The sequence below is a fragment of the Calidris pugnax genome, unplaced genomic scaffold (genome assembly GCF_001431845.1).
Source record: "Calidris pugnax isolate Ruff unplaced genomic scaffold, ASM143184v1 scaffold82, whole genome shotgun sequence".
Taxonomy (NCBI): Eukaryota; Metazoa; Chordata; class Aves; order Charadriiformes; family Scolopacidae; genus Calidris; species Calidris pugnax.
In genome coordinates, this window is record NW_015090833.1 from 4,296,562 (window position 1) to 4,324,023 (window position 27,462).

At 53.8% G+C, this 27,462-nt stretch overlaps 1 protein-coding gene across 2 annotated transcripts; it reads left to right on the forward strand.

Annotated features, from left to right (window-relative positions):
• On the forward strand, positions 1 to 27,462 carry FHAD1 (forkhead-associated (FHA) phosphopeptide binding domain 1). Of its 2 annotated transcripts, XM_014941506.1 has the most exons (28): positions 1 to 174; positions 383 to 589; positions 3,050 to 3,320; positions 4,439 to 4,530; positions 5,686 to 5,916; positions 7,282 to 7,405; positions 8,190 to 8,320; positions 9,616 to 9,681; positions 10,064 to 10,168; positions 10,561 to 10,668; positions 12,994 to 13,077; positions 13,442 to 13,594; positions 13,960 to 14,155; positions 16,305 to 16,375; positions 16,688 to 16,825; positions 17,257 to 17,364; positions 17,585 to 17,674; positions 17,885 to 18,110; positions 18,592 to 18,673; positions 19,087 to 19,202; positions 19,919 to 20,078; positions 20,673 to 20,790; positions 22,245 to 22,380; positions 22,915 to 23,042; positions 23,415 to 23,510; positions 24,714 to 24,934; positions 25,858 to 26,023; positions 27,078 to 27,462. In XM_014941506.1, exons 1-28 carry the CDS (start codon positions 79 to 81, stop codon positions 27,159 to 27,161), a joined length of 3,804 nt encoding a protein of 1,267 aa, XP_014796992.1. In that variant the 5' UTR covers positions 1 to 78; the 3' UTR covers positions 27,162 to 27,462. The 2 variants fall into 2 exon arrangements, with proteins under 2 accessions (XP_014796992.1, XP_014796993.1); XM_014941507.1 differs by lacking the exons at positions 1 to 174; positions 383 to 589 and adding an exon at positions 1,253 to 1,307.

The window sequence follows — 27,462 nt, forward strand, 5'->3', positions numbered from 1 at the left end:
CCTGTGTTGGATGGGGGTTTGCTACGTGAGTAGTTTATTTTTTTTAATGTGAGCCTTGCAGGTGAAGGGGGCCAGAGGATGCGAGCCTTTCTGAAGAGTTCGGAGGGGTGTTTTCAGCTGAACCCGCACACCACCACGATCGGCAGGCACGGAGGGGCTGACATCATCCTGCAGGTAGGGGCGAGGAAGCCCACCCTCGTGAAATGGGTGGTAGTTTGGGTGCAGGGAGGAGATGCAGTCATCCCTGCAAAATATAAGGCTTCTCAACACGCTTTCAACCCAGATTTGCAGCAAGGAAGAGGGGGTTTTGGCAAATCATTAGCAAAATCTGAGCTGCTTTCTGGCAGGTGTCCCTGCTCGCCTGTTGATTGTCTGTGCCTAGTCTGCAGGTGTAGTAGATCATCACGCAGCCCTTGAAATCACCCCCTGGGACAACAGCTTCGTCCTTCAGGACTTCAGCTCCCTCCAGGGCACCTTTGTCAACGGCTGCCAGGTCCAAAACGCAGCCGTGAAAGTGAGTCCGGGGGATATCCTGCGCTTTGGCACAGGGGGAGCATCCTTCCAGCTGGTGGTGGATGGGGCTGCCCAGGTAAGGATGGGTGCTGCTGCCCAGGGAAAGGTGGATGGGGCTCCCCGGGGAAAGATGGGGTGCCGCTGCCCAGAGAAGGGTGGATGGGGCTCTCCAGAGAAAGGTGGATGGGACTCCCCAAGGAACAGTGGGTGCTGCTATCCAGGTGAGGATTGGGGTGCTGCTGGCCAGCGAAAGGTACTCAGGGAAAGGTGGGGTCCTGCTCCCCAGGAAAGGGTGCTGCTGCCCAGTTAAGGGTGGATGGGGGTCCTCGTTTAAGGGTGGGTGCTGCTGCCCAGGGGAGGGGGTGGATGGGTCTCCCCAGGGAAGAATGGGGTCCTGCTGCCCAGTTAAGGGTGGATGGGCATCCCTGTTTAAGGGTGGGTGCTGTTGCCCAGGGGAGGGGTGGATGAGACTCACCAGGGAAGGATAGGATGCTGCTCCCCAGGGAAGTGTGGATGGGGCTCCCCAGGGAAGAATGGGGTGCTGCTCCCTAGTTAAAGGTGGATGGGGGTCCCCAGTTAAGGGTGGGTGCTACTGTCCGGGGAAGGCCCCGGGAGCAGGATCAGGCTCCCAGGCTGTTCTGGGGAATCCTCAGGAAAGGCCTGGGGGAGGAATTGGGTGGGAATGAAAAGCTTGAGCTCCCTCTGCTGAAGAAACTCGGGCAGTTCAGTAGGGAAAATAGGAAAAGAAAAGGCAGGGGTCAGGATTCCCAACAGCAAGTTGCACGTGAGCGAAGGTAGGTCTGGAAAATGTCCTTTTTCTCTGTTTGCGTTTATGTTTCCTCAAAAGCTACTTACTAAGGGAGAAGGTGGGGCTGGGATCAAACATTGAGCGAACTAAAAGGTACTGTGCTTGGCAGCGGTGTGTGTACCCGGAGAGAGCGTGGTGCTTGGCACAGCACGGCCAAGCTGGCAGTGCCAGGTGTGGGATGCAGGAGAAACCCAAAGCAGTTAGAACCTGGGAAAGAATGTGGTCGAACGTAGTGGCAGTCTCCTGTCTGGGAAAAAAAAAAAAAAGCTGTTTAGGGACTTTTTTGGAGGTCGTGGAGCTTTTGAGGTATTACGTGGGTAAGGATTGAGAAGATTTGGTATTCTTTGTTTTGTTTTGGCTCCTGAGGAATCCTACAAAATAGTTTCTGAGATAGAATCCTGGAAACGTGTGTCTTATGTGCCTGATAGTGGGAGTTGCAGAGCCTGGTCTCCTAGCAGGGCCCGTGTACAAATAAAACTTCGTTGGAATCAGTTGGTTCGTGCACCCAGAGACAGGCTTTAGAGGTCATGGCAAGAATCCTGGTGGAGCAAGCTGACCTGCTGAGTCCAAACTTGCCCAGGAAGCCTCAGCCAAGGGAAAATAAGAAAAATTCACAGCTGCACAGTGAAGCTGGAGCAGCCAGGGTGCCAGTGGCGGTTAGGTAAATGTGTTGTTGCTGGAACTGTCAGCTTTTTAATTTCCAGAAGTACATGTGTAGGATGGAGGCAGAAAGCAGTGTTGCACGGTGACACAGAGGAAGCCCTGTGGGTGTCTATTCATTGCTCTGTGATCCTCCTGTGCTGGAAGAGCTTTGAAGCCCGACCCTGCTGACTGCAGAGAGTAAATCACTTCTGCATTGTGCCCTGTGAAGTGGTGATGGTGTCTAATCTAGGGAGGTCTGGCTCATTTTCAGTAGTAGTGGAGGAACATGCTGTGAAGAGGACCACCACCCAGCTTAGGAGGTCCCATCCCTGCAGAGCCTCAGAGCCCAGGACAAGTGCCCAGAAAGGGGTAGCCTGATGCCGTGGTGGGATCCAACCCTCAGCAAGAGCCCAGGGCAGTGTCTGGACCCAAAGCCATGGCGCTCAGATTTGCTCTGGGAGAAGGTGAGGTGCTGGAGCAGTGGGGAACGTGTGCTGGAGTTCTGGGCTCTCTTTCTCTGAGACACCAGCAGGTCCAAGGCCGCCTTGGCAGATGTTTACTTCATCTCTTGTGATTGAAGGCTACATGTAAGCAAACATACAAGACTGTAATCATGGCTTGACTCTACCATACTGGAAAGTTCGGCTCCTGAGGAGAATAGTAGATAGTGTCCTAATTACCTGAAGGGCCCCTTGTGAGGTCTGACGGATCCATGGGAAGCCAGGAGAGCAAAGAGAGGCTTTGAGGAATTGGGGGAATGAGAGGCCAGCATTGCTTGTGTGTGAGGCAGGGGAGGCGTGAAGCTGGCGCTTTATGATTTGGCAAATGAAATGCAAAATGAAGGTGGTCAAATATATACAGAGAGGGAGGAGCTCAAATAGCAGCAAACACCCATAATTCCTTTCAATTTCTGCAAAGCATTTGCGCTTCCTGAATTAAATGTGATACTTGGGAATGGAAATGGGTGGGTCTAAAATGCTGCTTCCACTCAGACCTGTGCCTGGGTTGTCTACGACATAATTAATGCACATCTGGGGCTAAACACCTTCCCAAAATTGTGCTGATAATGTGATTTTTTCACGGCAGATGTCATATCCCCCTGTAAAGCGTCTCACGGCGTGGACTGGGCAGCTCCAGGTGGTTGCAGAGCCCAAACCCTCGACTCCTGCATCTTCTTCCCACCTCCCCTCACTGCAATGGCACCATCCCCCTGGTTCCTCAGGCCGGTGGGCTCCCGGAGCAACTGGCCACGTGCCCCATCCACCCCCACGGAAGCAACCCCTGCATGCCTGGGCTAAGAATGTGGCCACCACCGTCTCACCGGATGCTTTCAGTAGGAGCTCCACAGTAAGGACAGGTACTCCTCGATGCTAGACCTGGTGGTCCCTAGCCTGGTCTCCTCTCTGAGCACCGTAGGGTTGAGTGGAGTTGATCTAAGCAGGGGTGGTTTTGCTATGAGCTGAGAGGTGACCAGCGCTGGCAGCAACTAGGTGCCAGTCCTTGCCCCGTGGAGCTAATGGGACACCGTGTGTGGTCCTCAGTGGCATTGGGGTCAGTGAAGAAATGGGCTGTGACATCCAAAGGGGAATGCCATTGACCTCGTAGCTGAGTCTGACATTTCCTCTTCCTTTTTCCTTGCGTGTGATGGGGAAGGGCGATGACTAACTTTATCTGCACCGGTGACTCATGCACCTATTCCCGTCTCCTGTTTGAAGCGATGTTGTTTCCCCCTTTGAAGTGCAGTTACTGGCTGCCTTGAGGAACTTTAAACTAGGTCCATAGCTGATATGCTTCTAAAAATACAGTAGCGGTGCAGCAGAGGCAAGTCTTTCAGGGAGTAGTACAGCTGGAGAATGAGGCTGTCGCCACGATTGTAACTTTTTATGGTCTGATACACAGTCCGGTTGTTTTCCTGGTTTGGGGTTGGGTTGTTTGAACAGTCATAATTAATACAAAGTCAATAGTGAAGTGGTGAAGTACAGCACGTTGGCGGCAGCGCATAAAGATGTGTGGAGAGGCAGAAGGTGAAATTGCAGTGAAGGTAAAGGGGAGGGAAGAGCATGCTCCAAGGTAGCTCATATTCATCTGATTTGGGAGAAATAGAGCCCAAAGGATCCACACGATCTGATGGAAATGAACAGAGCTATTTACACACAGGAAGCTAGCAGAGCACAGCTTCTTCTGTGGGGCCAGGCAATACTGCAAACCCAGAGGAGCCTTACTCTGCTGTGTCTGTGCTGTCCTTGAGGCTTTGTTGGGGTGCCAGTTGTTCCTCTCTGGTGTTTGCACTGGTGTCTTTCTGGTGCCAAATAGTTGGTTTCTCTCCTGGTTGTGACCCAACCTCATGGTCTGGAAAGTAGCTGCTGCCTTAGAGTAGATGTGAGCCAAGTGAGAAGGGATGCTGCAAGAAGTGTTACTGCTGCCTGCAGCCAGTCCCCATGCTGACACTGGGCTGTGGTGTTTGCTTTCTTCCAGTCTCGACCCGTGTCTCAGGCGATGGTGTGAGCAGTGCTGGGGGAGCCCCTTCCCTGGGAACTCAAGACATGGATTTACTCCCGCAGGAGAAGGTGATGCTGGGGAAAGTGTGAGGGACTCCATCCCTCTCCTGCTCTGGGGCTGTGTGTCTGACCATGCATCCCAGCAGTGTGCAGGGACTGTCACCAAAGGTGACAGCATTCATGGGGGGGACTACTGGGTGGATGGAGGACATGGGCATAGTGGGACATGGGAAGACAAGGCAAGCAGGTCCATGCCGTCACAGAGTTATAGAATGGTTTGGGTTGGAAGGGACCTTAAAGCCCACCCAGTGCCACCCCCTGCCCTGGGCAGGGACACCTCCCACCAGATCAGCTCGCTCCAAGCCCCATCAAACTTGGCCTTGAACGCTTCCAGGGACGGGGCATCCACAGCTTCCCTGGGCAACCTGGGCCAGGCTCTCACCACCCTCGCACCAAGGAAGTTCTTCCCCAGATCTCAGCTCAGTCTCCCCTCTTTCAGTGTCAAACCCTTCCCCCTCCTCTTATGGCTCCCCTCCCTGACCAAGAGTCTCTCCCCAGCTTTCCTGGAGCCTCTTTAGGGACTGGAAGGGGCTCGAAGGTCTCCCCGAAGCCTTCTCTTCTCTAGGCTGAACCCCCCCAACTCTCTCAGCCTGTCCTCACAGCAGAGGGGCTCCAGCCCCTTGCAGCATCTCTGTGACCTCCTCTGGTCCCACTCCAACAGGTCCATGTCCTTCTGATGTTGGTGGCCCCAGAGCTGGAGGCAGTGCTGCAGGGGGATCTCCCCAGAGCAGAGCAGATGGGCAGAATCCCCCCCTCATCCTGGTGACCATGCTGCTGGGGATGCAGCCCAGGGTGCGGGGGGCTTTCTAGGCTGCCAGCACATTTTGCCGGGGCATATTGAGCTTCTCATCCACCAGCGTCCCCAAGTCCTTCTCCTCAGGGCTGCTCTCCATCCATTTTACACCCAGCCCATGTGGTTAGGATTGCCCTGGATTGTCCATGTGCAGGACCTGGCACTTGGCCTTGGTGAACATCATGAGGTTGGCATGGGCCCACCTCTCCAGCCTGCCCAGGTCCCTCTGGGTGGCATCCCTTCCCTCAAGCATGTGGACTGCCCCACACTGCTCAGTGTCAGTCCGTGTCCGTGGGTTGGTTCCCCTTGGAGCAGGCGGCCCAGCATCTCCATAGCTGGAGTGACAAATGGCTCCTGTAACATGCCTGCAGGGTGAGAAGCTTCTGCAACTGGAGAAGGAAATCGGTCACCTCTCTGGTAGGGAGACAGAATCCAAGCAGAAAGATGCAATGATAAGAGATCTGCAGGATGAGATTGCAGTGATGGCAAAGACCTTGGCTCAGGCGGCAGCAAGGAACGAGGTGGAGCTGACCCAGAAGCTGCTCACCTTTGACCGAGAGCTGGGAGCCAAAACGGAGGAGATCAGAGCCTTGAGGGACCAGGTACTGAATGCTTCAGCGGGGAAAACACTTCTCTGATACAGATGTACTTTGAGTGCAACAGCCAATTTGTAGGAGGAGCAGGTTTGGGAACTACGGGAACCAAATGAGACGTGATTTTTCCTGTTGTAATTTGCACATATTGTTGCTTGCTGTGCAAGTTTCCCTTATGTGGGACATTCAGGTCCCAGCTAATGTGGTAGGATCTGTAATGCTGCACCGGGGAGGGAGACGGAAGCTTCACCAGCATTTTATGGGGGAAAGGCACATGCAACTGCCATGGACTGGGAAGCTGGAACCCTGACTTGCCCCACTTGCCACAGGAGCAGGCTGTGTGGTTGTGTTTGCTGGCACCATCCTGAGGGCAGCAGAGTCCCTGGGTGTCCTGGTGAAAATAGGTGGCTGGGTAGTGGAGAGAGGGCTGATAGTTGTCACGTCCAGGGATACGTGACTAGCATGCACTCACGTTTTATGAAACCTCAAAAAAAGTCCTGGAGAGATGGTTGATGGAGTCCCCTGGAGTATCTCCAGCCTGGGAAAAAGGTCAATCTGAGGTGCCAGTCCAACGCGAGACACGCAGGTCGGCAGCCGAGCATCTGGTCCCATCCTGCCCTCCCGTCCAATCCCAGGTGTGAAGGAGGCGGTGAAATGCTTTGTACTCATCCAGGCTGTCTGTTGTAAAGAGGAGCTTTTGATGAGCAGGTTCCTGCTGGGGAAAAGGCGATATAATTTCAGGGCGCTGCCGGCATCGGTGCAGTTACTGCGCTGAGAGGAAACGGTGTGCGATGCCTCTTTTCCCAGCAGCTTTCCCTCCTCTGACAAAAGCCTCTTCCACCTGTGGCTTGGTTCTTCTATACTCTCCAGTAACTGCTGTGTGAAACCAGTCATTTGAGCAGTGGGGAGCATAGTTGTGCTGTCTGTGCAGCACTGATATGCCGAGGTGGATGGTACAGACTGTTTCCCACTCCCCAGTTCCAGTAGGGACTGTGAGAACCGTCTTTGCAGCAGAAATGGGAACAGGAGTTCCCAAGCAGCTGCATTTGTGAGTAATAACTCTGTGTGCTGTGAGAAGGCGATAAATCAGCCACTGTTTCTGTCTGTCACTGCATTAGCAGTGTCACCCAGCCCCAGCCAAAGGATTCCCAGTATAGGAGGCTTCTCCGTGCCTGTTATATTAGGATTTGGGTGTCAGTGGCCAAAATAATATTAAGGTCATGCCATGTAAAGCAATGTGCCGAGACTTAGTCAAGGATGCTAAAGAGCAGCCCCATCAGAGCCTGGTGGCATTGGATTTCCCTCTCCAAAGGGGGTTGTAATGAACTTAATAAGTGATCTGGGGAGGCATGTGGGCAAATCTGTGTTTTGCAGATCAGCAGCCTGCAGAAAGGCTCGAGTCAGGTTTTCTGCCATTCCCTCTATGAGAGAGACCTGGAGATTGGGAGGCTGCGGGAAGAAAGCAAGAAGGTGAAGAAGGAGCACGCTTTGGCTGCAGGTGCTGTATCCCTGGAGCTCCGCGTTGGGTCACGAAGCACTTTAGGGCTGGCTCGTGATAATGAGTGAGCATCGGGAAACCTGTCTGGGCAACAAATGATGTGTAGTGGCTCAGAAATTTTCGTACCCCTATGTAGGACACAGAAGTGTCCTGAAGCTCTGTGGGAGTTGCAGGTAGGGTCTGACCTGGTGGGTGTGGGACAATCTGGGGATGGAAGGCAGGAAGTGATGGGATGGAGAACTTTGGAAGGATAAAATGGCTCAAGCACCACTTGCAGGGCAGGCTGCAAGCTGCTTGACGGCAGTGCTGTATCAAGGGCTGCCGTGCACCCCCGGGGGAACCTGCCCACCTGAGCTGCTGCTGCAAAGGCCACCTTGGACCACCAGCCTTGTCCAATGGCCTTTATCCCAGCAGTTATCAGGCCTGAGGAATTTCATGTGTACACAAAATATTCGCTTTTGTAATGCATTCAGAGTAGGCAAACTGTTCTGCCTGATTGCATTTCCCGAGATAAGGGAGCGGTATCAGTGCTTGGCAAGGGAGGAGGCATCAGGGCAGGGGATCCGACATAGTAAGGCTGCAAAAACAGATCTGTAAGAGCCGCTTGTCCCCTAAGGCCCCAGGGACCTTGTTAGTGGTGCTGTCAGGGTGTGGTGTCCAGCACGGCATGGCAAAAGCTTTCCAAGCATGAGGGTGGTCTAAAAGGGAGGATGGCCGCTGAGCGGCTGGAGGGCTTTGGCTGGGATGAGCCTGGGGAGCCTCTCACCGGAGTTGTTTTTCTCAGGTCTGGTGGCCAGCCTGCGGAGGGAGATTGTGGGCAAGGAGCAAAAAATGCAGCAACTCAAACAAGAGGTGGAAAAAGTGAAGAAGGAAAACCAGGAAAAGGACAACCAGCTAGCAGTTGTGTCTGCCAAGGTTATCGCTAATGAGGGGCTCAATTATTTAAAGGATTAATGTGGGAAACTAGAACAAGGAGGGCCATGCTATGGAGCAACTATTGGGGTGGCTGTTGGAACCCGAGGGTCCTGGCTTGCATGCGTGTTGGAGGTGCAGAATTGTTCCAGGGGGAGGTAGCAGCGATGGGGCTGTGGTGGTGTCAGGGTTGGGGGCTATCGCCATGGAGCATTGTCACCTTCCCCAGCTGAATTCCCCTCCTTGCTCTGCATTCAGGTGCTGCGCACCCTGAATTCCTGGGAGCACAGTAGCTGTTTGTACTGACAAAGTGACTGTGCCAAGAATCCTCCCCAGGAGCCATGGAAACCTCGACTTAGAATCATAGTGTTTGAGTTGGAAGGGACCTCTTAAAGGTCATCTAGTCCAACCCCCTTGCCATGGGCAGGGACATCTTCAACCAGAGCAGGTTGCTCAGAGCTCCATCCAACCTGGCCTTGAATGTTGCCAGGGATGGGGCATCTTCAACCTGTTCCGGCATTTTACCACTGTCATTTTACAGAATTTCTTCCTTATATCTAGTCTAAATCTCCCCTCTCTTAGTTTAAAGCCGTTACCCCTTTTCCTGTCACAGCAGGCCCTGCTAAAACGTTTGTCCGTATCTTTATTTAAAGCTTTCCTAAGTCTTCATGTGGCTCCCCGTAGCCCATCCGGGTTTTTCCATTAAGGAAAGTGGACTGAGCAGCAGGTTGTATCTGTGTTTGCAGCTCCCTCCTCATCGTGCAGAGCTGCAGCATCTGCAGAACTAGGCCAGAGCAGGCACTGGGCTCTGGCTGGCTGTCTGGGCACTCTCCCAGGGGGTTTCAGTGATTTGCTGTGAATTCTAAGTAATGGAGAAGATGCGGGGGGCCCTGGGGTACCTGGCTGAGCATCTCCCCCTAGCAGCTCCCTGGAGAAGAGGAGTGATGGGGATCAGCCCTTGAACCAGTGGAGAGGGGAGATGTCGGAGTGCTGGAGCTTGGACCAGGCGCCCTGGGGACGCAATCCTGCTGGGTGCCTGGTGGCACTTGGTGGCCCACAGTGCTAATGTCGCTGAGGGCACATCCCAGAGCATCCCTCTGCGGTTTCCCCCACTCTATGGATACGGGGAGATGTGGAGGGAGGCACGGGGAAGAGGGACCTGGGTGGTCAGGGCAGGCAGAATGGGGTTGGGCTCTGAAACCCCGGACCCCCAAATTGTTGACATTTGTTGCAGAAATGACAGTATCTGCCTGACTCGATTTTTTTTTTTTTTTTTCCTTGTTTGCCACTCATTCTAGTGCTCTAGAATTAAAGAGGAAATGAAGCGCGGATGTGGAGAGCGAGAAGTTCTTGCATGCCGAAATGTGAGTCTCAAGTCATTTGGGGTGATGGAGCACACGGGAGAGCAGCGACTGCAGGAATGCAGCATCGAGGGAATAATTAACTGGGCATTTTAAGGGAGTTGGTTTGAATCTGGCTCCTGAAATAGAAAGCACATAAATTGCATTGCAAACTAGAGAAATGCAGACTGTGGAAATTCTGATGCTACATTGCAGAGCAGGAGAATGCTGTCAATAAGATTGAAAGGTCACTTGAAAGCCAATGTAACCACAGTAAATACGGATTAGAAGGAAATTCCTGGGGGTAATGAAACAGGGTAGGTGGGGAAAAGGTATGGCTTATGGGTGAAAGTCCTCCAGAGAGGCGATGCCCAGCTCCTCCAGTGAGACCCTGGGACTCTTGCAGCGCATCGGGGAGCTGGAACGTGACTTGGAGGGGCTGCGGGGGGAGGTCCAGAAGTATTGCGCCGAGCAGGAGAGGAGCCGAGACCAGCTGGCCCAGAAAGCCAAGGTAAGCGGCCAGTAGAGGGCAGCAGGGACAGGCACGGCAGGGTCCTGGGCCACCTGGCATGGGGTGGCAGAGGCGTGTGATGAGGACCAGTGAGCCCCAGGGTGTATGGGCGAAGGGGACAAGATGTTGCCCCAGCGAAGAAAAGACTTGCCCTGTGGAGCAGTGTGGTGGGAAGTCAAGGATGGATGATGGTCCAGAGTCCCAACGCAGGCAAAGAACGGTATAAAGTGTCCTATGTCGCAAACTCACCCCCTGAAAAAAGATTTCCTCCTGCCATTCCCAAGCCATAATTGGAGCGGTTTGATGTGAATAGTGGGTCGTTGGGGTAAAAAGTGCTGATGGCATGCTTTTTTGGGTCGTGCTTTGATATGCAAATGCTCTTGTCCTTGCAGGCTGAGGAGGAGCTGCAGGAAGCCTGTGCCAGGCAAGCACTGCAGCTGCAGGAGGTGGGGCGCAGGGAGCGCCTGCTGCGAGCTGATGTGGGGCAGGCCAGGGAGCAGGTAGGGATGGAGGCAGGGGTGGGTGGGAGCATCCTGGAATGGGTAGAATGGGAAGGGAACACATAGATCATCTAGTTTTATGCTGCAGTCTGGGCTGGGGAAGGACATAATGCTTGAGTGCAGGATACCCTGTGCAGTTCTGGGCCCCCCAGTTCAAGAAGGACAGGGAAGTACTGGAAAGAGCCCAATGGAGGTTACAAAGATGATCAAGGGACTGTAGCGTCTCTGTTATGAGGAAAGCCTGAGGGACCTGGGGCTGTTCAGCCTGGAGAAGAGCAGACTGAGAGGGGATCTCATCGATGCTGAGCAATATCTAAAGGGTGGGTGTCAAGAGGATGGGATCAGGTTCTCCTCAGTGGTGCCCGGTGACAGGACAAGGGGCAAAGGGCACAAATTGGGACACAGGAAGTTCCATCTCAACGTGAGGAAAATCTTCTTTCCTTCGAGGGTGGCAGAGCCCTGGAAGAGGCTGCCTAGAGAGGAGGTGGGCTCTCCTCTGGAGACATTTAAAACCCACCTGGATGCATTCCTGTCCAACCTGCTCTGGGTGACCCTGCTCTGGCAGGGGGTTGAACGAGATGTTCTCCAGAGGTCCCTTCCAACCCCCACCAGTCTGTGATTCCATGATAGAGAGTGCAGAGTCCAGAGCACCAAACCCTGGCACAGGGGTGAACCTGACATCAGATGCACTATAATAGGCTTTTCCACAGGATTTGTGCCGGCATGGTAGAAGATGCAGCGAGTTTAGTAGGGTACAGAAATGCACTGTACTCTCTATAGTTGTAGTTGTGCTGTCCAGGTCCCATGCAAACCCTTCTCCATGCCTAGGGAATGCTCCAGGCACAGACAGCTCTTTGTGGAATAACGTGGTGCATGATCACCAGGATAAAGCCGTGCTTGGCCCGAGAATGAAGTCGTCCCCCCGCCTCGTCCACGCCCCCCCCTCCTTTAAACTGCAACACAGATTTGTGCTAGTGTGAATTTGTTATGAAGCCCAGGCAGTGAGAGGCAGAAAACCTGTGAGTTGTTTGATTACGTTTGGCAGAAAAACCTGTTATTTGTGCAGAGTGGTGTCGAAGGGCAACCTCAAGCTGTTAAGGGCAGATGGGGACTTTTGGGTCTGCCACGTAGGTCAGCACAGGGACAGCCGCGTGTGGAAGCCCCAGAAGAGCCAGCATCAGGTGGGATAGAGAAGTAACTAGAGAAGTAAGGCACTAACCTCATTAGGAGTGGTCATCCTCTTCTTCTGCAGAGGCTGGGGTGGCATCCCCAGCTGTCTCCAGCCTGCCCCAAACTGTTTCACAGGAGGAAAGAGGAGTCAACCATGGGAAATCCCTTTTGGAGTGTGGGATGGAGCCAGGCAGTCTGTCCTTTGCAATGGGTGTCAGCCCTCTGCCATTGTAATCATGGCATCATAGCATGGTTTAACTTGGAAGGGTGCTTAAAGATCATCCCATTCCACTCCCTACCCTGGGCAGGAACAACTCCCACCAGACCAGGTCCCTCAAAGCCCCATCCAACCTAGCCTTGGACCCCTCCAGGGATGGGGCAGCCACAGCTCGTTGCATCACAACACTCCTGGTGCTAAAAGTACCCCCTGCCAACCACGGTGACCTCGCAGCTCCTCCTGCCCCTCGCCGAGGCCATGGCACGTCCTGCACCCCTGTGCGATGCTCAACACAGACGGGAGCGCGATGCTCCCCCTTCCCACGCTGCTGTCACAGCAATTACTCCTCTGCAGCGACTCTCCACGACACACAATAGACCTATGCTTTCCTCTCCACACAGCCTTCACCTCACGTTGTTTTTGGAAAACTCCTCACAGCAACTGCTCGGCTGCTCCACAACAGGAGTTGCACAGGACTCATAGATTCATAGATTGGTTTGGGTTGGAAGGGACCTTAAAGCCCATCCAGTGCTAGCCCTGGACACCTCCCACCAGACCAGGTTGCTCCAAGCCCCCTCCAGCCTAGCCTTGAACCCCTCCAGGGATGGGGCAGCCACAGCTTCTCTGGGAACCTGGGCCGGGCTCTCACCACCCTCACACCAGAGAACCTCTTCCCCAGATCTCAGCTCAGTCTCCCCTCTTTCAGTGTCAAACCCTTCCCCCTCCTCTTATGGCTCCCCTCCCTGACCAAGAGTCCCTCCCCAGCTTTCCTGGAGCCCCTTTAGGGACTGGAAGGAGCACGCACAGGGCCCCAGTGACGGAGATGGCAGTCATCAGAACGCCCTTAGCACTGATGTGTGAGGGTTGGGTAGAGCAGCAAGCAAAGTCATTATGAATTCTCAGAGGTTGGTGTTTCCCTCTGTCAATCTCTGCTGCAGCTGGAGTCCTTCAAATCCCAAGTGCTGGGAGCCTGTTCTCCAGCAGCAGTAGGAGCTGCAGGGACGGCTGTGACGGAGCAGCAGGTGAGTGTGGCTACCAGCACATGGAGATGCTCTGTGCTTCCAAAGCCCAAATCGGCTCGAGTCAGATACAGCAGTGCCTGCTGCATCCACAGGAATGCTGGTTGCAGCCAAGCTTCTTTAGATCCTAAATCATGCTGCAGCTCTCCCAGGTTAATGGCACGGCTCCGGGATGTGAAGGAGACACAATCCTTTTTGTCCCCCAAAGCTTGGATGGAATCAGTGGACTCTTGAAGCCCAGGAGTCTGATGTGGCTTCCAGTTTGATGCGAGTCTCAATCATTGCTGAGACAATCAGTGGACCCTCCACAAGAAAAGGGTGTGAATATAAGGCCTTATTCTCCTGTTCCCTCACGTGCTTTTGCCAGGTGATAGAGAAGGTGAGGCAGATCTCCGAAGAAAGCCAACAAAGTCATGAGAGAGAGAAGTGTCTGCAGGAGGAATTAAGTTCCCGGCTCTCAAAGGAGAAGGAGGTGTCTGAAGGTGTCGAGGTGCTCAAGAAATCACTGCAGGAGCTTCAGGTCAGTCCTTTAAATACTGATGATCAACTAGCAGGCTGGAGATAGGTTGCGCTGGGCATTTTTTTGGCCTGGAGGATAGGTCAAAAGACACACTTGTGGATCCGCACTAGCCAGTGTGCAGCTCTCCAGATGTGCCAGAGGTGAGTGTAGCCCCAAAAAGCATTGGTTGGAAAGAAAGGAGATGTCACAGAAGTGCGTCCTCCCCTGGACCAGCCAGGAGCCGTTTCCACCAAAGATATCAACCCGTGAAGCGTTCACATGGTGGTTGTACCCAGGTCTTTCTCAGAGATGTTGTGTTGTGTGCCAAGTCCCAGGAGCCCTCTGAGCGTGGAGGGTAGCCTGTTCACCAGCTGTGTTTTGTCCAGGCATGCCTGAGGAGCTCCTGCAGCAGCGACAGCCTGCGAGGAGAGCTGGGGAGGCTGGAGGAGGTGTGCCTGGTCTCCCCCATCTCGGCCATCGGGGCAATGGTGGTGGAAATGGCACGTGTCCCCCTGTCCTGGCTGGAGGCTGTGGAGCAGCTCCTGGCCAGCGTGGGGATAGACCTGCACGCCTCCAGCAAAGGTCCGTGTCCTGCTGGGTGTCTGGGGGTGTCACTGCTCCAGGTGGGATTTCCTGGCTAGCTAGAGGAGAAAGCCCAGCGTGAGCCACCTCTTAGGGATGGCAGGCCTCCATGTTGGGGCAAATCTCAGGCAGTTTGGGCAACTAAGAAACTTTTTGGGGGAAAGCATGAGGAGGGGAGGGGGTAAGAGGAGGGAGCATCACTTGTATGTCCAAGTAACAGCCTTCCCTGGACTAAATGCAGCTGGTGAGGTATGAGAGGTCCTTATTTGTGGGGGCTTGTGTCTGGGAGTGAATCAAGGCGTGATGACGGTAGATGTTCTGATGGGATGCAGGCAACCCCGTTTCATAGCTTGGATCCCTCCCTGCATCCCAGGTGCGGGAAGGCCTGATGACAGTCAAGGAGCTGGTGTCTTGGATGGTTTGGATGGTTGTCTTTATCCTGTGATGCTTGTGGAGCGAGGCTTTTCCCCAGGGTCAGTGTGCTTGGGCAGTGTGACTGCACTTATTCCCTGCCTCTGCAATGCCAGGGCCACATGTAGTACTCTGGGTGGTTTTTATGTGGGATGCGATGTGCTGGACCCAATGTACTGATATCATTGATTCAGTCAAAGTGGGTTGTATCCTTGGTGACATACAGGAATTTTTTTCTTGTCCTGGATTGTGGCTGTGGCACTGGCTGAGATCTGATTCCCCTTGTCCTGATGTTGCAAAGTATTTTGTCTTTCCTTTCCTCTTCTCAGCACAGAAAGGACGTGGACCTATTGGAATGGGTCCAGCAGAGGGCCATGAAGATGACCAGAGGGCTGGAGCCCCTCTGCTGTGAGGACAGGCTGAGAGAGTTGAGGGGGTTCAGCCTGGAGAAGAGAAGGCTCCAGGGAGACCTTCGAGCCCCTTCCAGTCCCTAAAGGGGCTCCAGGAAAGCTGGGGAGGGACTCTTGGTCAGGGAGGGGAGCCATAAGAGGAGGGGGAAGGGTTTGACACTGAAAGAGGGGAGACTGAGCTGAGATCTGGGGAAGAGGTTCTCTGGTGTGAGGGTGGTGAGAGCCTGGCCCAGGTTCCCAGAGAAGCTGTGGCTGCCCCGTCCCTGGAGGGGTTCAAGGCTAGGCTGGAGGGGGCTTGGAGCAACCTGGTCTGGTGGGAGGTGTCCAGGGCTAGCACTGGATGGGCTTTAAGGTCCCTTCCAACCCAAACCAATCTATGAATCTATGAGTCCTGTGCAACTCCTGTTGTGGAGCAGCCGAGCAGTTGCTGTGAGGAGTTTTCCAAAAACAATGTTAGGTGAAGGCTGTGTGGAGAGGAAAGCATAGGTCTATTGTGTGTCGTGGAGAGTCGCTGCAGAGGAGTAATTGCTGTGACAGCAGCGTGGGAAGGGGGAGCATCGCGCTCCCGTCTGTGTTGAGCATCGCACAGGGGTGCAGGACGTGCCATGGCCTCGGCGAGGGGCAGGAGGAGCTGCGAGGTCACCGTGGTTGGCAGGGGGTACTTTTAGCACCAGGAGTGTCGTGATGCAACGAGCTGTCCTTGGCGTCTGCAGAAGTGTCAGGCTCAGAGAAGATGGGGTGACGCAGCAAAACGGGTGGCAGCGTGTGACAAGAAAAAGACGTCTCCTGGTGGGAGCAGGCAGCTGGGCTGTGTGCGCAGGCAGAGCAATGTCTCGGCGGTGGCAATGAGCTCCCAGGGCTGGGACTGTGCCATGGTTGTGGTAGACACAGAGAGGAAACACTCAGTTGTTCTCTAGAAGCTATTCCAAGGGGATCTTGGGGCTGGAATCCCATAGCCAGGAGGCTAGTGAGGGTCTTCAGGCTAGATAGAGTCTGTGGGTGCAAGGCAGAAGTGCTACCACGGGTCTCCTTCCCTGACACCAGCACCTCCTCTGGCCCAGCCTAGAGGAAAACCCACCCTGAGTGTGTTTTTTGGGTATCCCAGCTAGTGCCAGGGGTGACTGTCTGGGAAGGTAGTGGTGGTCCCTTCTCCTGCCTGTGGAGGAACATGGACCCCCACCAGCAGGCGAGGGGGATTGAAGGTCAGCAGTAGCCAAAGGGAGCTTTGGCAGGAGGCAAGTGGCATCCCCAGGCCCCCGAGGATGCTGCAGGAGGATATATGGGATGTGTGAGCACCCCATAAATCGAGACGCTGGTGGCTTTTGCAGGGCTGGTGGCTGCTCTGGGGAGACTGGTGGAAGACAGTCAGGAAACTGCACAGAGGAATTGGATGTTGCAGGTACAGAAATGTGTGTGTATGGATGTAAACCGAGGTGGTTAGGGACCTTTTTGTGGGTAAAGATGGTGGTAATCCAAAGCGAGTGGGTGTGGGAGCCAATTTGGGAACGTTCAGTAGCAGCAGTCCCTGGGTCTGCAGTAATTGCAGGGGAACAGAGAAGACGAAGCCCCCTGTCGACGTGTTGGTGTCTGTATAAAGTGCCAAGGGTGGAGGGTGTTGAGTTGTTTGGTAGTGAGTGTACTCAGGAGGTTTGTCTTGTGCTGTTGCTGATGCAGTCCCTGCATTTCCTCGTTATCTGCTGTCTCCCCACAGGCCCAATTAGAGAGGGACCGGGAATCTCAGGCTGCTCTGCTGCAGGAGCGCATGAAGGAGCTGGAAGCAAAACACAAGCAAGACCTAGAGATAAAAATCCAGCAAATCATAATGGAAAAGGACAAGGAGAGCCAAGAGGTATGGTGGCATGGTTGTTTTTTAGGGAAAGGATTGTTAATAGTGTTGCCTTGTGAGAGGAAGTCTCTGGTCCCAAAACACCTGGTGCATAGCCCCAGTAGCCTGGGTATCAGGTCTCCTGTATTGATGTGGGCGACTGTAACTCCCCAAAGTACCCACAGTGGAACTAGGAAGCATCTGGGTAGTGGCAGGACGCACTGCTGTCCACCAATCCCAGGGAGAAAGCTGTGAGCCAGGAGCACCGTTGGGATATGGAATCTTAGGAATGCATTGCATTATTGGTGGCCTCGTATCCTGCCCAGCTTTTGTCCCATAACAAGCCCCTGCTCCGGAGCAGTGACCCTACCAGGGGCCTTCTGTATTGGAGCTGAGGCCTTTTGCCAAATGATATTATATACCCTGTACTGGAACTGTGGGCTGTCAATTTTCAGATTCTGGAGAGCACTGTGGCCCAGGAGAAGCACAAGTGCAAGCAATCTGTGGAGGAGGAACAGAAGAAAATTCAAGACCTGGAGACCCACCTGAGGAGCTTGACTGAGGTCAGTGGCATGCACGGGAGGCAAGGCAGAACTGCTTACACCTGGATGAAATAAGTCTGAAAGTGCTCTGTAGTGTGGTGACCCATTCGGTCATGGGCTGTACATGGACAGTGGTGGGTCTTTTTTCCCCACAAACACACAGAGATACATATCTATAGAGAGAAAGGTGGATTTTTGGAAGCTTGGTAAGTCCTTTGTTGCTGCTAATGTTCTTATGTAGGTAATGGAAAGGAAGTCAAAGGAACAGGAGGTTTCAGAGTGCAAACTGAGGGAAGCCGTGCACAACCTGCAGGAAGCTGCAACACGAGAGGTAGCTCCAACAACCCTTCTGTGCATCCTGGGGAAGTGGCATAGACATGGTTTGGGCAGAGAACAGCAGCCTCCCCCCTCCCCCCCTCCCTGAAATCCTTCCCTTCCCTTGGTCCACCTGACTGCCAGCCAGGAGAGATGATGCTGATCAGAATCCCAAAGCAAAACACATGTGATTCTTCCAACCGAGATAATGCGTCTTGTTTCCTAGGTGATGTTACAGCAGCGGGTTCTCACGCAAGAGGAGCAGCTCAAGTCCACTCTGGAGGAGAATGAGTTACAGAGGCAGAAGCTGCAGGAAGAAACAGAGAAATATAAGGAGGAAAGCAAGCAACATGCTCTGACAATTGTCGCTTTAGAGGAGAGGTTGCTGGAGGCCAAACAGCAGCAGAAGACACTGGAGGAGGAAAAGGCAGCACTTGTGGGAAAAATGGAAGGTAGCAAAGGGTTGTATGACATGAGTCTGTACTGGGAACCCTCTTGGTTAATGTGAAATTTATGTAGAGATGGAGTAGTGTGCTTGCTGCTGTGGAAAGCATTGTGCTAGATGTTGGTTTGAGGTTTGCCTGAATGCAGGACAAGCCCGAGAGTCCCCAAAGAAGCCATTGCAGGATATTGCTTGGTGGCTTTGGGGACCATGGTCATAGGCAGGGCTTTCCCACTGGAGAATGGCTCTTTGCCCTCTAAAATGATGAGACTGGAGCCCTTTGGGCTGCACCCAGGGATAAGTGATCCTGGACATGGAAGGATGTATGGAACTGTCGGAACAGTGGTGGAGCTAAGAGACACAGGCTTCCGAAAGAGGTGGTCCTCAGTCTTCCATGCTGTCATGAAGGAAAGGATATACATAGTGGAGGCAAGAATGGAATGTGTATGCATTACAAAGAGGGCATTGGCCTTGGTTATTGTGTCCTGTAGGATTTGGGGATGATGCCCACATATTGACGTTAGGAGCCTTGCTGGAGGTGTCTCCTGCCACAGTGCCACACTGCTGTCTGAGGTAAGGAGCACTTGCTGGTGGTGGTCTTGGTCAGAGGGGCTTGGAGAAGAGCAGGTATTGCTAGGAGAGGTTAAGGAAGGGCCAGGGCCTGGCTGCAGCTTTTCACAAGATCTTTTTGGTCTGTGGTGGTGGAGAGAGCCCATTTGGTGGGCTCAGATGGACTTAAGTGCTTAGAGGGTCAAAGTGATGGTGGGCAGAGTGTGAGGGATCTGCTGTGCCATCCAGAGGGCTCCAGGTGAGAGGGAGCGAGCTGGCCAGTCCCGGTGCTGCAGCCATGAACCTACGGCACTGAAAGGCAGTGAATCAAGTGATGTGTATGTATAAATCATGAGATGCAGCTCAGGAAGGCGTGCGCAGGCTCCATGAAATGAGTCTGACAAATGAATTGTGAGATTTCCCATGATCTTCCTCAGGAAATTGAGGGAGGAGCTGGCAGCGGCGCGGAGCGTGCTCCTGTCCAAGGAGACCATCATTGCCGGACTAACCAAAGAGCTGGGGGAAACCAGAGCCAGGATTTTGGACTTGAGAGGTGGGTGAAGCATATGGCCTGGTTTCCATCTTCCCATCCCGCTTCCCAGCAGCAACAAGGGCAGTGGGTACTAGTGGAATTGCACAGATATGGGAAATGGATGTCACCATCCTGAAGTAAATGCTGTTGCTCTGCGTGGGGAAAAGCAGCCAGTCTGTTCCCTTTGGGAAGGGGAATTCCTCCTTGCTCTTGGGGACATGATGGTGAGCGAGGGTTGCCAGATGGAGTTCAGGAGGACAAAATGGAGGCCATCTTACTCAAAGTCCTACTGATGGGCTCCTTGAGGCCGAGGGTTTCCTAAGGCAGGAGACTGGGAGAGCCTGGCCCAGGATTCCTCACTGGTGGGGCTTTGGGGAGGCTGTTGGGGAGAACCCAACAGAGTGGGCAGAAAGGAGACCGAGCCTGGAAACGAAGGGATGCGCATGGCTTGCTCTTGATGCAACGTGAATATGGGGACAGAGCCTACAAGAGAGGGTAGAAGGTAAAAGTCTGCAACTCAGGAAATCCTGCTGACCCTCTTCAAATACAAAATGAAGGAAAATTGCCATAACAATAGCTGTCAAGGGCAGGGCAGGGGTCTGTGGGGACATGGTCCATTATTGCTGACATCCCCCGCGAGGGTGTACTGGGGAAAGGGGGCAGATCCATTTCAGTGGAGACCCCCCAGGTCTGGGTGATGAGACAGGCAGAAACCCAGGAAGCTTTTGTGTGCCCAGGGGAGTTGAGCGAGGAGCAGAAGGTGGAACTGGAGCAGAATGTGAGCCGGGTGAAACAGCAAGAGTGGGAACTGAACCTGCTCCGGGAGAAGCTCTCCCAGATGTCCAGCCTGGTGGAAAAGAAGGATCGAGCCCTGGAAGCAGCAGCCGAAGAGTTAAGGTACACGCCGTCATCACCTGATGCTTTGCAGAAGCTGCTCTTTACCTTCCCAGCAGCTGAGGGCTTCAAACTAGAGGAGGGTAGATGTAGATTAGATATCGGGGAGAGATTTTTCACTCTGAGGGTGGTGAGAGCCTGGCCCAGGTTTCCCAGAGGAGCTGTGGCTGCCCTGTCCCTGGAGGGGTTCAAGGCCAGGTTGGAGGGGGCTTGGAGCAAGCTGGTCTGGTGGGAGGTGTCCCTGCCCGGGGCAGGGGGGTTGGAACGAGATGATCTTTAGAGTTCCTTCCAACCTAAACCATTCCATGAATCTTTGAAGGCCTTGAGTTGTCTCCCCAAGGGCAAAAGCTATCTGTGAGAGCAGCAGAACTGGGCGCAGCAACGTTCTCTTGATGGAAGTGCCACAGGAACTGCAGCGGGGGTTTAGTGGGGCTCATGCCAGTGGACGTGTAACCAAGTCACTTGTGACTAAGTGGATGTTCCCACCCACACCGTGGTAGTCATCGGTGGGAGTCCAGGATGCTACTCTCTACAAGCTGTTTGGGTGACCTTCATCCATCACAGTGTCCCACAATAGTGTTTTTTTTTATGGCACAGACAAGCACGAGCCCACTGCCAAGCTCTGGAGAATGCCTCCCGAGAAACGACGAAGGACACTGCTCCTGAGAAGGATGCTCCTGGGACGGTGATGCCGGTGGGTGAAGTCTCCGAGAGGGTAAGTCTGCAAGGAGGCTGCCGAGACCTGGGTTAGTGAAGAGTATTGATCACACACGTGGTCTTTGTCAGCAGCATGGTGGGACCTGGCTATGCCCAGCTGAGCTCCAAGCTGGCTGAGGGCAGGAGCTGGCTAGCAAGCTGATGTTTGTACAGCGCTTTGGAAGTGTGAAGTGGTGTGTCTACTAATGGCTGCGATAATTGCCAATTAGAGGGGATAGCGAATTAGGGAAAGAACTGCAAGCATTTCCTCCTTCTCGCAACCTTGCTGGCTCTATTGATGAAACAAAAGCTGTAAAGGGGTTGAATGTGCAGAAACAGTTGTAGCTGGTGGCACAGGACAGGAATAAATGTTCCTTTCTCTCCTGTGCTGAGTTTTCTTTTGATTTCCCTGGTGCCGGAAAAGGGAAGAAATCAAAGGTGGCTGCGGCAGCAGATGGAGGGACTGTAGGAACTGTACACCCTGTACCGCAGCAGTGGCAGACAGTGTGCCAGCGAGAGAGGCTGGATGTGTGTGGGCCAAGCGGTGACTCACAGACAGATGACGAGCAGGAGGTATCGCCGGGGATATCTGGGAGGAAGCGCAGACCAGCTGAAGACACGGTTGGGGACCAAGCCCCCCCTCGCTGAGCTGTGCTGTGGGGCAACGGTGGCCAGACCTGAGTGGGTACTTGCCAACAGTAACTGTGTGCAGGGTGTGATGAGGGGCCTCCTCCGTCCCAGATTTGAGGATGGTTTTCATAATGCAGCAAGCTGGATGGGGCTGGAAGAGGGAAACGCGCGTGTGTGTGTGCAGGGGTGTAGTTTGAAAGAGAATAATGCATGAGATCGTGTATAAACACAGGCCGCAAAGTGTATCAGTATTTTTGCATAGAAAATGTCCCCAAGGAGCATCAGGGGAAGTTTAGGATGGATATTAGGAAAAAGTTCTTTACCCAAAGGGTTGTCAAGCATTGGAACAGGCTGCCCTGGGAAGTGGTGGAATCACCATCCCTGGAGATATGTAAAAGACAGGTAGACATGGTTTAGTGGTGGAGTTGGCAGTGTTAGAGTGATGGTTGGACTTAATGATTCTAAAGGTTCCTTCTAATCCAAACGAATCTATGAATCTATGAAAGCAGTAAACGCTCTGTGGTAGCACAAAGTGCAAGAGAAAAATACTGCTTGCACTGGCCTTTCAGAGCCACGCACTGTCACTCTCCAAGCTCTCTGGAGCATTGGCAGGGCTGATGTCTTCACCGGAGCATGGTTGGCACAGCAGAGCCTATAAGGGGTCTTTGATGCTGGTCTCCTACCCCCCCAATTCTTGGTGAGGGTGTAGGGTGAGGCTTTCCTCTTGGCACATGCCAAGTGGCCAGCATCTTCCAGCAAGGCTGTGGTTAAACCAGGTTCGAGCTGAGCTTGCGGTGAGCCAGATGCAGAATGGGCAAGAATTGGTCGATCCTCTTCTTCCAGGAGCCAACATTGGACTTGGTCAACCTCGGTGCGAAATGTCGACGTCTCAGGCACGAGGAGACGATCCGGCGCCAAAAAGAAGGCTTGGCCGAGCTCCGGGAGAGAGTAAAGATGCTGGAGAAGAGGCAGTCCTCAGGTGAGCATGGTTGCCACCAGAAAGGGAAGATGGGTCCAATTGACTTTGGCAGAGCCTGGTACTGTGTGCAGTCACTCCCACACTCTCCTCAAGGCAAGAGAGAGCAGCTGGCACCTAAAGAGGCTGAGCTTTGGGTGCTGTGGTCTTGCAAAGCCTTGCAAGTACCATGAGAATCCTATGCTTGCCCTATCTCAATGTCTTTTGATTCCATTTCATGGTGTATATCCCTGTGTGGAGGGTGGTTTGGAGAAACAGTGCCATCTCTGTGAGAGGCTAGAAGTAGAGTAGGAGTTTGTGGTACAAACTCTGAGTTGCCATCAGAAAAACAGATTTACATCCTACTTGTGTAAAGAAAGCGATGCCCAAACACTCGGATAGCAAGGCCTGCAGGTTTTACTCCATAGCCAATTTATCTCTCCATGTATGGTCTCTGGGGAAAAAGAAATGTGGTGAGCCTCACAGTGTTTGTGGGATGAAGCCACAGTATGTCATACAGAGAGTGGGACCACTCAGTGGGTATTTGTTTGCCTCCAGCTGTCACGAAGAAGGGTTTGGAGCCACTGGTGGTCCTGATGAAAGATTTACCAGAGGGAATTTTCCAGAAAGCAGGTCTCGAGAAGGAAACTGCATCCATTTTGGGCACAGAACTGAAGGCCAGCAAGGTGAGAAGGCAGTTTGTGGTTCATGGTGCTTGTGACTTTGTTGGAAAAGTATCCAGTGGAAGGGGGAGAATTGGGCTTTCAGATAAACGAGAGAAGAGGCCATGGGGGAGAGGGGGAGATGTGGAATCAGGCAGTATGTCAGGTGCAGCCCAGGGGAAGACACTGCTTGAAGGGAGGGTCATGGCTCCTGCTGGGAGCAGCAGTTTGCCTCGTATCATGGATGCTGGGATGCTGCAGGCTGTCCCAGCTGGGAGGGTTTGTACCACGGTGCTGCCAGGGGGGTTTTCCTGTGCAGCAGGAGGGAGGCTCAAGGCACCTCAACTCAGAGCCAGGCGATCTGTGGGCTCTGTTGGTCTGTCCCTGTCTGTGCAGGCTCCTGGCCGTGTTCCTAATGGAGGCTTGTACAGGGCAGCTGGTTGGGCAGCGAGCTCAGAGATGGATGATGTGACAAACCTCGGCGAGAAGATGGTACGTGAGTAATAGACTGGTGAAATGCTGCCCGACACTTGTAGAGAGGTGATGGTTTTCAGACACATTGCAGGACTGATTGGCATCATAGAATCATAGAATGGTTAGAGTTGGAAGGGACCTTAAAGATCATCAAGTTCCAACCCCCCTGCCCTGGGCAGGGACACCTCCCACCAGACCAGCTTGCTCCAAGCCCCATCAAACTTGGCCTTGAACCCCTCCAGGGTTGGGGCATCCACAGCTTCCCTGGGCAACCTGTTCCAGTGCCTCATCACCCTCACAGGAAAGAATTTTTTTCTGGTATCTAATCTAAGTCTCCCCTCTTCCAATTTAAAACCATTACCCCTCGTCCTGTCACCGCACTTCCTGACAAAGAGTCCCTCCCCAGCTCTCCTGTAGCTCCCTTCAGATATTGGAAGGCTGCTATGAGGTCTCCCCGGAGCCTTCTCTTCTCCAGGCTGAACAACCCCAGCTCTCTCAGCCTGTCTTCATAGGAGAGGTGCTCCAGCTCTGATCATCATCATCAGGGCTCTGCAGGAATGAGGTCAAGGATGAGCTGCCTCTTGCAGGTCCCAGGGCGTGCCAGGCATCTGCTGGGACGTCCTGGCACCCCAGGGCATGCAGTGGTGTATCCTTCCCCCCTTCCCACCTATGGTCCTTGGGGATGGTCCCAGGGGCAGTCAGGGGCTGAATCTCTAGAGTGATAGGATTGGAGGGGACAGAGACCCTCGCCAAGTCATACACCTGATAAATGATGTGAGAGAGGCTGTGGAGTGATGGAGGTTGCTACCAGAGGAGGTGTCCTTCGGTGGCGCAGAGGGTGGGTTGTGAGAGTGTGTTTCCTCCCTCTGAAAAGGGCAGAAAAATGTCCATCAGGGAAAATGAGTCATCCTGAAGAAGGAGAAATCCAATCCAAATGAGTCTGGTGGCTGGTAATGGAATGCAAAGTGTGGAACAGGGTGGGATGTACTCCGGAGCAGGGATGATTCCCAGCTGGTTGCGTTTGTAGGAGCGCTAGGTGAAGCTCGCCCAGGGAAAGCACACGTGGAAGTGAAACAAAGGGGAGGGCGCACAGCGGTTTCCTTGTGATATTTTCATCTCCCCAGTAGAGCAGAATGAAAGCAGATGGTGGAGCGGTATGATGTTATGTGGTGGAGGAACTGGCAGGCCTAGTAAATAATGCATTCCCTGCTCTTCTGACAGTACCTTGATGTAATTGGTGCTCTGGGAAGCCTGATGAAGGTGAAGGAGCTGTCAGGAATGCAGCCTCTGAAGTGCCTCCCTCCAGAGGAGAGGGAAAAAGCGGGGCTGCAGCGATGGAAGGACCTGGAGCTGCTGTACAATAAGATCAGGAACCTCAAGAGTCATCTGGAGAGAAAAGAAGAGGCGCTGAAAGATTACGATGCCAACGTGGAGCAGCTCAGGTACCTAAAGGCAAGGTGGCTGTGAGTGGCCACCAGTCCGAGTGAGACCGAGTCCTGGGACACAAAGTGACGGACAGCTCGGGACAAGGAGTGGAGCAGCCCCTTGCCAAGTTGTCTGTCTGTTGGGAACCAGTCGAGTTGTGGTCACGGTCTAAGAATTAAATGTGAGGAGAAACAGAGACTCTCACAGGGCCCTACGCAGGTGAGCAGTGATGGAGGCAGAGGAACCTTGGCAGAGTCCCTTGTCTGGGGTGGCCAGACCCTGGGACAGTGGTGGCATCCATCGGGGTGGAGGGACAGTGTCAAGAGGAGCAAGATGATGGGGAGGGCTGGCCAGACCAAAGGGGATGCTGCCACTCCAGGAGCTGCCATGCAAGGCGATGTGTGAGGGAGCAGGGAGGAACCCAGGGTGGCGCAAGCCCCACTGCTGCACACATGCAGGGGTCTTTTTGACCACAGCACTGGAAAAAGTGGTGTAGAAGGATATGTATGGGTCAGTGTCAATATGCCACTGTATTTGAAGTTGGAAGGAGGTTTGATAGCAATCTGCAAGCCAGCAGTGGTGAAACAGCCACCCAGAGTCCCTCTCCAGGATTGCACGCTATAAGGGATTGCAGCCAGCACCCTGTGTAGGGCAGGGGGAAACCTCCAAGAGGTGGGAACTGGGTCTCATCGAAGGCAGAGGGGAGAGGGGTTTGGCCATGGTGTAAGGAATCAGAACAGGGAAAACACTCTAAAACATGTGCAGGTCCTTGCAAGGCGGGAGCCGCTCTGATGTCCTTCTGTGTCACCCTGTGGGGTGATGGCTGCTAAGAGGGACACAAGTGAAATATGGTGTTGCTTGGAAGCATTCTCTTCCTCCAGAGTCCAGCTGTGGGGGGTGTTGATGCAGTGACAGTCCCCCCCCTTCCTGTTTTGCACAGGCTGAACCAAGCGTCCCTGCAAAGGTGCCAGAAGGAGATGGCCAAACTGGAAGAAGAAGCCTACAGGCAGGCAGAGGAGAAGGCTCTGCTGAAGGAGGCTTTGGAGAGGACACAGCTTCAGCTGAGCCAGGAGAAGCAGCTGCTGCGAGCGGCCAGACTGCACAAGGTGAGGACGCAGGAGCAGGTGACCAGGGCCCGTGAGGACACCTGGAGCCCCAGGAGCCAAACATCCCCATGCCTGGGTGTTCAAAGGCGGGTCCTGGTGGTCTGCAGGCACCTCTGAGGTCAGTGAGGTGCCAGGGGACACATCTGCCCTGATGATGAGGCACAGGGGATGGACAGCACGGCCTGGATGCTCAGATGTTGGGGAGGTACCTGTGGCAAGTCCTGCACATAGAAGGAAGGTGACTCCTGGTGTGACCCAGAGCCTTGCAGAGGAGTCTACTGGTGGTGGCCATTCTCCAGAAGGCAGAGCTGGGAAGGCATGAAGCCCTCCAGTCACTTGGTTGCACACAAGGGTGAGGGGGGACAAGCAAGCGAGGTGTCCACTGCTGCAGGAAACATCTCCCCTTGCCGGTGCAGACACAGGGGTTTGCTGTCTTTGAGGTGGTCGCTCAGGTGGGGTTTGGTAAATGAGGAGCCGGAGTTGTGGTGAGGGACCTCTGGGGCTGAAAGTAACAAGAGCGTTGTTGGCTCTGGGGATGCATCTGTTGCGTGGGGCACCTCCGTGGTGTGCCCACCATGGCCAGAAAGGCGATGCAGCTTGGCTTGGAGGCTCAGCAGAAGCTGTGAGCACTATGTAAGGCACTGACCTAGCTGTTGTGATGGGTTAGGAACTTGTGGTGGGTCTGGCACAGTTGTCTGGCTGTGGAGTACCGTGGGTGGCCATGCTCTTCTACAGCAGTGGCAGGGCAGATCCTGGGTGAGGAGATGGGAGCTCCATGTGATAACCAACTCCCGCATGAGCCAGCTCTATCCATCAGGGTCCCTGGATGCTGCGGTCTGTCTGTCCATCCCAAGAGGCTGGGTGTCCCTGAGCACCGCTGCTGGGCTGGACTCGGCTGCATGGCATCATCACCGCTGCTGGAAGTGGAGGGTGATGGGTTTGGGCCGGGTTGGGCGAGGGAGAAGGGAAGGTCAGGCATGTCCTGCAGGCAGTCTGAAGGCCACACTGAGCTCTCACAGGCGAATGTGGTGTTTGATATCTCTCTGTTCTGCAGCCTGGCGCCAAGAAGCCCTTCTGCTTGGGGAAGCTGAAGGCCAAAGAGCACACAGCAGAAGCCCTCAAGATGGGAAGCACATAGGGGTGATACCACGCAAGCCTTGGGTCAGTGAAGCTCTGTGATCGGAAAGGGTTGTCAGAGTGTGGATTCTGCAATGTTGGACATGGTACGAGGTGTGGGTGCGTGTAGAGGAGCCCCTGTTGATGTCCTGTAGCTCCTTGGCATGCTGGTGTGACTGCACGGTGTGGAGGACATTATTTTCCCATAGTACCTGTCCCATACTGCATGGTGGGGTTTATGGGAACAGAAAAAGTGGTGTGGGTACAGCGTAGTGTATACACGTATGTTGATGTACATGAATACAGCCCAGTGTAGGTGTGGA

Bases quoted from the DNA above. Each gene is read 5' to 3' on its own strand.
- FHAD1 (XM_014941506.1), top strand. From the start codon at position 79: ATGCGAGCCTTTCTGAAGAGTTCGGAGGGGTGTTTTCAGCTGAACCCG. The intron at 3,321-4,438 runs GTACTCCTCGAT...GCTTTCTTCCAG, and splicing joins GAGCTCCACAGTAAGGACAG to TCTCGACCCGTGTCTCAGGC. The intron at 26,024-27,077 runs GTGAGGACGCAG...TCTGTTCTGCAG, and splicing joins GAGCGGCCAGACTGCACAAG to CCTGGCGCCAAGAAGCCCTT.